At 44.5% G+C, this 10,434-nt stretch overlaps 1 protein-coding gene across 1 annotated transcript; it reads right to left on the reverse strand.

The window, feature by feature from the left end:
* Positions 1-1,458: 1,458 nt before the first annotated feature.
* Positions 1,459-10,194, reverse strand: smg9 (SMG9 nonsense mediated mRNA decay factor). The gene is made up of 14 exons (XM_076279985.1): positions 10,086-10,194; positions 9,691-9,845; positions 9,522-9,596; positions 9,108-9,342; positions 8,862-8,959; positions 8,351-8,463; positions 7,842-7,953; positions 6,593-6,688; positions 6,218-6,303; positions 5,797-5,903; positions 4,813-4,920; positions 4,151-4,276; positions 3,357-3,513; positions 1,459-3,122 (listed from the first exon to the last, which is right to left on the reverse strand). The coding sequence occupies exons 2-14, from the start codon at positions 9,832-9,834 to the stop codon at positions 3,044-3,046; spliced, it is 1,536 nt and encodes a 511-aa protein (XP_076136100.1). The 5' UTR covers positions 9,835-9,845; positions 10,086-10,194; the 3' UTR covers positions 1,459-3,043.
* Between the last annotated feature and the right edge of the window lie 240 nt (positions 10,195-10,434).

Below are 10,434 nucleotides of genomic sequence, written 5' to 3' on the forward strand. Positions count from 1 at the left end.
CCATTTTTTGAGCTGACGAGTGGTATATCTAGAAGAAATTCACAACAAATTATTGGGAAAACATTAGGCTACTCTTCCTCATCCACAGAGTTACGTGTTCATGATAGGTGCCTGTTTACTAGTTGTCTACAATTCTACAATCTACAAATTTTCCATCCGTATTGACTGATGTATACTCACCTGGCATGTCCTGAGCATTGCACAGGTCGGTCCCACAGCACTGACTTTTATAGCTTGACACTACCATTCCATAATTGATTGTTCCAGAGGGACACTGTCCTGGCGTTGAGCAGAACTTCATGTTGATATGATTTGCTTTCAAGCCCACTGTAGTGCATAAGGCCAAAGAAAAGTCAAAGTGGTGGGAAGAACAAGAGAGGGCCAAAACTGAAGAACAGAGAGAGGTCTTTTGGTTCCTTCAAACAGGAGGACTCCAAGCCGCTTCCATGCTTACCGGTGTAGGTTGTTATTCCCAGACTCAGACACTCTCCATTAGGGCAGTCCATCTCAGTGTTGGTACAGTTCAAAGATGTCTCTGACTCTGGGATGCACTTAATACACTTTAGGGAATGCACTGAAACATCACACAAAACATGCTGTTTATGTGATGATGGAAAGCGGCTTTTTTAATGCACTGATCATACTATTAACTGATTAGTTATACACAGATAAATACAGATATACTCAATATACACATACAATATACAGTATGTGTGTGTTTGGTGTGTATATACCTTTCCAGAGAAGGGTGCTCATAAAGAAGAGCACAACATGGACATCCATCTTGATCTCGGAGATATAGTCCAGGTGTAGATGCCGAGAATAATGGGTTCTCGGAGATATAACCCAGGTGTAGATGCCGAGAATAATGGTTCCGAAGGGATGTGAAGACAAGAAGGCCGTGTTCCTGAGGTCAATCAGTACCCACCCACCTCTATTCAAAAGTAATCCAAATTACAATACCTCACAGTACCAACAACTATATTCATATATCAAACCTCGCCACGCAAAAGCAAACCCCAACTCACTGTTTAGTAGTTGTTAGACTGAACCATGTGCTGTGAAACGAATACTCTGACCAGTCAGTCCAGTTGACTTACCTCTAGTGATATAATACTTGTGTGATATGGCTAACAGGTGTTAGGGAAGAGTAGATAGGCAAGAGCACGTAACTTGAGTCCATCCTATTGTAAAACACTTTTGTAGAGAAAGCTCTATGAATGTGGAAGATCCTTCTAGAAATGTACTGACCTATATACCTGTATCAGGTGTGATAGTCCATAATAAGTGTGAAATTACATCTCTCAAGAACACAGTTTTGGAAAGGGCTAGAAAGAATCGGAAAGCAACAAATAAAATAAAGGCAAAAGGTGCAAAAGTTAATTATTTCATTATTAGTTAATTATTTACTTCTAGTTCTAGTTTAGGCGCCACAAAACAGACAAGATATGCAGATGATCAGATGTGACATTTAAGCTTTATTATGTACATATACAAAGTAATATGAGGAACAATTTTTGGAGAAAATTTGGCTTATGCCAAAAACATTGGCTTCCATCGTGTTACACACTGATCTGCCATAAGATATGAATTCATACAACTCAAATCCCAAGTCTTTCAGTTTTTCAGTAAAATAACGGTCACATATCTGGCTGTGTAAAGCATCGCAGGCCCTATGCAGCTCATCACATGTCTATTGAACAGCCCACATAGGTACAGTATAGCGAGGATCAATTATATATCAATTTTGGGATCAACTATAAAGACAAGTCTAGCTATAACATTATTAGCATCCACACTGATCAATGATTCTGAAAGTCTGTCCTCACGTTCATGTCTACAATTCGTTGGATTGTGATTAGCTATCAGCTCTCTTGTTCTCAAAAATCGTTCTGAAAATGATCCCCAACAACATTGTTACTCATGTCGTTATCCTTGAAGTGTTCAGCGTGGATGTTGCTATTCACATTAGAGTGATACTTAAACGTTTCTGTTCCTGGTATGAACAACTGGTATGAACAACAGACCGTAACGATCGGTTTCTGTGAGCGTAAAATGTTATGACCAGGGGGAACATTGCCTTCAGAAAACAGGCTTATGGCCCCGGCCGTGGAGCACCTGCACTGTACGCCGGCGACCCCGGTTCGATTCCCGCCCCGTGGTCCTTTCCAGATCCCACTCTGACTCTCTTTCTCACTCAATTCCTGTCATTCTCCACTATCCTGTCAGATTAAAGGCATACTGTAAAAGCCCAAAAAAATATACTTAAAAAAAAAAACAGGCTTACCACCCCTCTCCAGACCCTTCCACTGACTGCCATGTTAAAAGGTCACTCAGGTCCAGGCGATGCTGTGGTGCAACTGGCTCCGGGTGATCCGGGTTTGAGTCCGACCCGGATCTCTTCCCAGTCCCATCCAATCTTCCATCTCTCCATCTCTCCATCTCTCTCTCTCTCTCTCTCATTCCCTCCCCGTCAGCTCCTTTATTGTGCTATTGATAATAGCCAAAAAAGCTCCAAAAATCTGAATATGCACATGGCCATTCCCCACAACCATAGAAGCTCATTGACAACACAATGGGCAGGTGTATCTGGGGGTGAAGGGGAAGGTTGTGGGGCCAGAGAGGATGAAAAAAACAATTAAAAAAAAATCCTTCGTGACCCATCTGTTAATTTGCCTAATTTCTTTCTTTAATTAAAAAACCATCATCAAATCATTCATAACCTCACTCTCTCGTACCAGCAGTCCGAAAACTTTACACACTCAGAATCAGTGTCGCACAGGTCCCTGCAACCTGATAACAACCCAACCCCCCCACCCCCCCCCCATCCATCCAATGTGATCCTCCACACAATCTCTTTTGCTTGGCCTCTGAAAGCAGACCAGCATCCGCTCTCCTCGCCCGGCTCCCCCCCCAGCCAACCTGCTGGTGCTGGGAGGCTGTCCAAATGTCCAAACCTTCCAGCAGTGGGTAAGGCAGGCCGACGGCCTTGAGCTGGAGCGCTCACTCGTGCCTTCCTGTGGTCGCAGCTACAACTGGGCCACTAAGACAGCAGACGGCTGTACTCAGAGAGGGCGGACGATTTCTTCACACCATCCCAGATCCGTGCCGCGTAGTGGAACCTTTTAGAAGCAGTAAACACACACACACAAACACAAACGCACACACACACACACACACACAGGTAAGTGCACCAATGACCACACCAAAAACACCTCCCATCCACCCAAACAAACCTACCATTCCCAGCCTCCCACCGATAAAATAACCATGTGGTCTTTAACTACAAGCTCAAAAAGGCCCATCTGGATGCTTCGCATTGGAGGAGAGAGACGGTACATCTCTGCACTCCTTACCAATTCTTCTCGGTGAGGATGGTGTGGGACAGCTGGCTGCGAGACATGGCCAGCACCTGGCTGCGCAGCTTGGCCACCTGAGAGGAGAAGGTGGGGTGGCCCCTGTACCCGGGCAACAGGGAGAAGAGGGGAGCCCCACCGGTGCCCGACGCCGAACCTGGAAGAGGGAGAGGAGGAACAGACACCTGAGTTGGCCACTCAGGTAACAATACGTTGTCATGAGCTTAGGCTGTTTCTCTAAGCCTCTTCAGGGTGATAAGAGTCATATTCTCTCACCTGATACCTCATACTATGAAATTGACCCCAAAGCCCAATCACAAAATCACACCGAGAACATCAACTAACTTCCTCAGTGAAGTCTAACCAAATCCACGACAGACAAAAGATCACGCCTCACACTTCGGCAGCAGGATGCACAGCCATTTCAGGAGCGACCAAAGGATTTCATTTCAGCTTTTCATTCACTCCAATGGTGACTCATTTATTTTGGCAATATTACGGCATATATATATATATATGCCGTATTGTCCTGTGGATCTCTATTATATATTATACAGTATTATTATATTTGACCAACATTCTAATGTGTTCCCTGTTCAATTTTAAATATTATTATGTTGTTTTGTATTTATGTGTCGCTTTGGACAAAGGTATCTGCTAAATCCATAACCATAACCATAACCATCTCTTCTGTTACATCGTATGTTAATCCATGAAGAAAATGAATCAATCGATCAATCTGGCGGGATTTACCCATGGGATGTTGGAGGAGGAGAAGGAGGGCAGACACCTACCTGCTCTGGTTAAGGTGTCCTCCCCATCGCTGTCCTGCATGGGCAGGAGGAACAGGTTCACCTCGGTCTCCAGGTAGTCTCGGCCCAGGCCGGGGAAGATGTTACAGTCCAGCATAGACAGGGTGCCTGAGAGACAGACAGACACAGACACACATACACATGATTTTATCTTCTACTGTCTCTATTGTGCAGTGGATACTTATATTAGAAAGAAAGAAAGAAAGAAAGAAAGAAACTATCTACCGTATTTTCCGGACTATAAGTCGCACCGGAGTGTAAGTCGCACCAGTCAAAAAATGTTTCATGAAGAGGAAAAAAACATATATATAAATATATATATGTTGCACCTGAGTCGCAGGACCGGTCAAACTATGAAAAAAAGTGTGACTTATAGTCCAGAAAATACGGCATCTATCTAGACACACACAGGACCTTGGCACTAGTCCCCTGACCACAATTAACATGGTTATCATTGACAGTAATCAGAACAATTATTAATTCGCACAATATGTGAAAGTATTTAGAGTACTACGTGCTATAAAAATAACTGAGATTTATTATGACAGAGATTGATTCTTCATTATTGATGAGATATTCCTTCTTAACATGCACACAGACATACATTCCACATGTCAACTGTCAGTGGTGTGCTTTGATTTTACCTTTGTACTTCAGATGGGAGTGAGCCATCAGTTTGTCCACAGTCATGTGCATCTTCTTCAGGTTCCGGGGGCAGAACTCCTCCCTCCGAGCCTTGTTCTGAAGGAAAACTGTTCCAGAAAACCAAAAAACGGGAAAACACGCGCATTTCATGAGGTGGATGCAGGTGTACATTAAGGACACTGAGTATGAAAATAAACTTTGATTGCATATAGGTGTGGATTGAGATTTTAATTCAATTAACTGTGCAGCCCTACTACACGCATATGTGTTACAATGTGCTGTTCCCACAGTTGTTGATTTTTTGAGGGCAGTCAAATTGGAATTTTCATATTTATCAAAGAAATAAAATCTGCCCGGTTTTGACCCGGTTTTCTTACTTTTAGAGTAGTCGACTAATCGAAATCTTAAAGCTGCAGTTGGCAAGATTTTTTTTGATCATATTCACTGAAACCGACACTATGCTCCGACAGAACAACATAAATTAGCCGGTTTTAGAAAAGAACCCACACTTCTACCTCCACCTAGAGCCTGTTATTTGTTTTGCAAAAATCCACAGCTCCCGTTTCTTCTGGTCTAATCAGAGGGCTGTGTGAGATCTGACTGTCAATCACAGTCTGGTGCGCACTGACAAGCACCAACTCGATGAGAAGGTGCTCAGTGGTAGTGGGGGAGGGGCTGAGAGTCCCCTCAATCTGTCAGACCTGCCAACTGCAGCTTTAACCATCCCAAATGGCCCCTGCTGTGGCGCAACTGGCTGGGGCACCTGCACCGTACGCCGGCGACCCGGGTTCGATTCCCGCCCCGTGGTCCTTTCCGGATCCCACCCCGATTCTCTCTCCCACTCACTTCCTGTCATTCTCCACTATCCTGTCACATTAAAGGCATAAAAGCCCCAAAAAATATACTTCAAAAAAAAAAAAAAAAAAACCATCCCAAATGAGTGAGTGTGTTTTTGTTGGGGACGTGTGCCGTTCTCAGCTAACCTATGTGGGGGTAATACTCCGAGCCCTCATCGTTTCCTGAGGATCCAGTGCTGTCGTGGCTAGCGGACGGTGTAGAGGGCTTCAGCATCTCAGCTGTCTGCAGGAACCTGTAAGAATGAGAGAGAGAGAGAGAGAGAGAGAGAGAGAGAGAGAGAGAGAGAGAGAGAGAGAGAGAGAGAGAGAGAGAGAGAGAGTGTGAGTGAGTGAGTGAGTAAGTAACTCCCGCATTATTCACTTGACCACCCAATCAAGAAACAGGAGGCATCATCCTCTACTTGCCAAGTCTGGATGGAGTTTATACTTTTGTGTTGTGTGGATAACATTACAGTTAAAGCCAGTTACATAGAGTTATATGGCTCATCCTGGCTCTTCTTGTGAATGTTCATTTCATTAACCCATCGTAGACATGAAGAGACAAGACCTGTAAATGTTGATGTCAGTGAACCAGTCCTGAAGAACGATGACCACGTGGCAAACAGTGAACAAGAAGGCAGCGATCTGAAGTGACTGGACGGGGCGAGACACAGGAGAGGGTGGGGATCAGCAATCAGAAAAACAAAGACAACTTCAGCTTTGGCTATAACACTGGAACAATTAACCTCATGAACAAAGTACCAATGTGTGCACAGATATATGTGTGTACGATGTATTAAAATATGTTCACACAGTAAACAGCTTAAGGGTGTAAGGTCCGCTAATGTTATGATTAAAGTTGGGTGCCCAAAGGACACAGCAAGGGTTAATAGATGCAGTATGTGGTGCAGAGCCAGCCATCCTTTGCTGGCGGGCCACGTACCTGCATCTCCACATAGGTGTGAGGGAGGCTGTATTCTGGGGGCAGTTTGCGGTCATTGTTGATCAGGTGATCTAAAATGGACGGGCTCATAATAGGCTGTGGACAGACACATATAAATGTTGTTGGAGGTGAACGCAATCCATGAGGCAGAACACTACTGGGAATATCAATACTCATTACGAATGTGATACCTGGCTGACCTACACCATTTAACCAACTAATGCCTGACCCATAGTAGCTGAGCTGAAGAAACTGTAGTGGTGTAGAGCTCGTTATCAACAGAAAATGTCTTTTCTACACACATTCAGGTCAACTTGTACTGTACACAACAGAGTTTCACACAAAAGTGCAAATGTTAATTTTACTGATCTGAAACCAAAGAAGTTAATTATATACATATTTATGATCATGGGTAATGCTATACCCATAACTACTTGCAATGTACCTCTGTTTAGAGAAAAAACCATGGGCTGAGGGAACCATTCTAAAGGCTGTTAAAGCAACAGTAGCATCTCATTCAGTGCCTACTAACTGATTCAGTGGCTGATATCAGAATACCCTCATGTGATACTCGTCTAGTAGGGACAGAATGAGAGCCTAAATTTGAGACCCGAACAAAGAAGTAAGCAAGACACTGACTGTGCCCTGTAAACAGACACATATGAAAACTATAAAGATAACTGTAACTATAGCAACATGAACGTCTTCACTGACCAACAATAAAGAGAGTCTCTCCTCATTGTGATGAATGTGATGACTTGAGTTTGATGGATTCTGATTGGCTGTCAGCTTTTTGTCGTTCTCAAAATCCCCGACTACATGTGGGTCTTGTAGTCACTTTAGCCTAGTCAGTGGTTAAAAATGCAGTTTTCTACTTACCCTGTATATTTCCATTGTACCGCTTTTTTGAGGTTGATGATTTGAGTGTTCTAATAAAACACTTCGATACGACCAATCATTAGATGTTAGTAAAGTTTTTTATGCATATCTTGTACAGCTTTGTATAAATCACTAGCGCAACTGCCTAGTGCTGTTCTAACCATAGACTGTTTATATAGAACTGGACAGTGTGCCGTCCAAATTTTCCAAGATGCCGTCGCCTCGGCGGCTTCAATTCCATAGAACACTGCTGAATGCAGCCACACTGTTCAATTCTACACAGTCTGGTTCTAACTGACTGTCATGCCACTGCCTAACTTCCGACGCCTCCCCTATTGGAACCTCCACACAACAGGGCCTGGGGTCTCACCTGTGTGTCCAGGAAGATGACTCGCTCCTGGGTTATGTAGAAGTCAATGCCGCTACTCTGGTTCCCCCCTCTCTCCTTGATCTCCTGGGTCTGAGCCCTGAACACGTACGCTCTGCAGAACGAACACAGGGCAGAGGCACTACTGTTAGCATGGTCAGATCAAACCCCACTGCTCTGACCCAGGATGAAGAAAGGGGTATGCTCAGAGATTAGAAAATTATGAATTATGACTGATATGAACAAGATGGTGTTGGTCATGAAGTAGGGTTTTGAATATGTTCAGTATGTCTTTCTTTTCTCTCACAAGCACAAAACAATATTCTGCACAGTTTTAGATCTCCAGTATAGACAGTGGAGAAACATCAGGTAACTAAAGTTGAGATTTACACAATATAAAAAGGAAACAAGCCAGTGAAGGCAAAACAAAGATCACAAGACAAAACAGCAAGAGTGGAACACACACACACACACACACACACACACACACACACACACACACACACACACACCTCTGATCCTCCTCGGGAGTATTAGCCGACAGGAGAGACATGATTGTCGACTTGCCGGTCCCTTGAAGCCCCAGGACCCCCACCACAAGCATGTCCGTCTGATCGCGCAGGTACTGTGAGGAACACAGCCAGGTATAACAGATGCACAATGTCTGTAGTGTAATCAGCCAGGTATAACAGATGCACAATGTCTGTAGTGTAATCAGCCAGGTATAACAGATGCACAATGTCTGTAGTGTAATCAGCCAGGTATAACAGATGCACGATGTCTGTAGTGTAATCAGCCAGGTATAACAGATGCACGATGTCTGCAGTGTAATCAGCCAGGTATAACAGATGCACGATGTCTGCAGTGTAATCAGCCAGGTATAACAGAAGCACGATGTCTGTAGTGTAATCACCCAAAACACTTTCACGCATGGCTGTGTGCTGCCTAATGCCTGTGGTCCAGGAAAACCCTGCTGTCTAGAAGAATGACGATCACTCATTTGCCGTGTAAAGCAAAACTTACCTCCATGGCACTGTCACACCAGTTCATCTGATCGTCCACCAACTTAATACTGTGCTTCATTCTCTCAGGCGGAAGCAACTTTGTCTGACCAATCACAGCTGCATAACATAACACACATACAGAGACCAGCTGTAGGTATTACGTAGTAACCTTAAGGTGGTGCATTCTGAACACTTCACTGCATGACACATTGCCAGTTCCAATGTATACATCATGGTTAACACAAGAGGCAACTACTGCACTCACGGTCCACTGCAGCACTGGAGGCTGCTGCTCCCATGCCCCTGTTCTGGATTTGATACACAGGCTGGGTTGGGCGCTGGCCCTCCCTCTCCAGCTTGGCAGCTCCAGTACCGGTCACGGGTGGGCCGGTATCTGGCGGGGTCCCGGGTTTACCAGCCTCCTCCCTGCTCTTCATGAGCATGATGGGTTTCTCAAGGGATGGAGCACCACCAACTGGAACATTCTGACTCTGCTTGCTCTGAAATAGCAGCCAAGAGAGACGGAACTTTTCAGTGTACAGGCCAGATTGGCTACATCGGCAAATGGCTAAAGGAAAACTTGCCTGAGCAAAAAATGTCACTTCATAACAATATATATTTGGTGGGATGAGGAAGAGAGACTGTTCGATTTCAGATGGATTGCAGAAACATTACCAACCCTTTCTCCAGGGGGTTTCGCGAGAATTATGGGGGTCTTCTGAAGAAGTGGTCCCGGTGGATCCTCACTACCATCCTACGCAAGGGGAAGGCAATCTTTACTGACAACCAAGAACCACTGATCTAAAACTTATCATCTATCACTCTTACAAATAGGTTGACGTTCTTACTCTGCGTTCTCTAGGCACATACTCGCGATCACGGCTCGGACCCGAGAGATTTTGTCCCGGTCCTATGGGATCCCTGTCCCGGCGTCGGCGCCTCCTCCGCCCCTGACCATACACGCCTGGCTGGCTGTGGCCAGATTCCGACATTGCTCAAACAGCTGCATCAGACATGACATGATAATATACAGAATCAAGAGGCTGATGAGGTGAGAAAAGGTTTTACTGTTAGCATACCGCAGCTATCCAGACACGAAGTTACTACGTTAATGCTATCGCTACAAAACATCAACAAGAGGTAGCCTAGCTTACTAACCAGCTAACTGGCTAGTTTGTAGTCTTTTGTCGTTTAGCGTGACATAACTTAAGACATAGACATTACAAACATGGTGCTACCTTACCGTGATGTTTTTTAAAGTAGGTTATTTGAACGTATCTATAAGCAATGAGTTAATAGACAGTCCCGTATTAATCATCTACACGCCCATGCAAACCGTGTTTCCAGTAGGAAACTCCGTGTTTGGCATGTATAGAAGTACTTCCTGTGTGCCGTTTGCATCGCTTTAATTTGACCTCAGTCTCCGATGGCGCTCTCACCTGTATTGGAGTGTAAATTATGAGGCGCCCCTTAGACCATATCAAGAATAGGCGCATATTTGCTCCTCATTGCCCCAAAATCTAGATCACTTGCAGGTTGCATATCGCTCATATCGAAGATCTTGGACTGCGTTATGGACAATGGTTTCATTC

Source organism: Alosa pseudoharengus, unplaced genomic scaffold (assembly GCF_046254945.1).
Source record: "Alosa pseudoharengus isolate Yale_2024_CS ecotype anadromous, Long Island Sound unplaced genomic scaffold, YU_APseudo_1.1 YU_APseudo_1.1_scf_12, whole genome shotgun sequence".
NCBI classification, from domain to species: Eukaryota; Metazoa; Chordata; class Actinopteri; order Clupeiformes; family Clupeidae; genus Alosa; species Alosa pseudoharengus.

Bases quoted from the DNA above. Each gene is read 5' to 3' on its own strand.
- smg9 (XM_076279985.1), bottom strand. From the start codon at position 9,834: ATGTCGGAATCTGGCCACAGCCAGCCAGGCGTGTATGGTCAGGGGCGG. The intron at 9,597-9,690 runs GTAAGAACGTCA...CCCCTTGCGTAG, and splicing joins ATGTGCCTAGAGAACGCAGA to GATGGTAGTGAGGATCCACC. The intron at 7,954-8,350 runs GTGTGTGTGTGT...TTCGTTCTGCAG, and splicing joins ACTCCCGAGGAGGATCAGAG to AGCGTACGTGTTCAGGGCTC.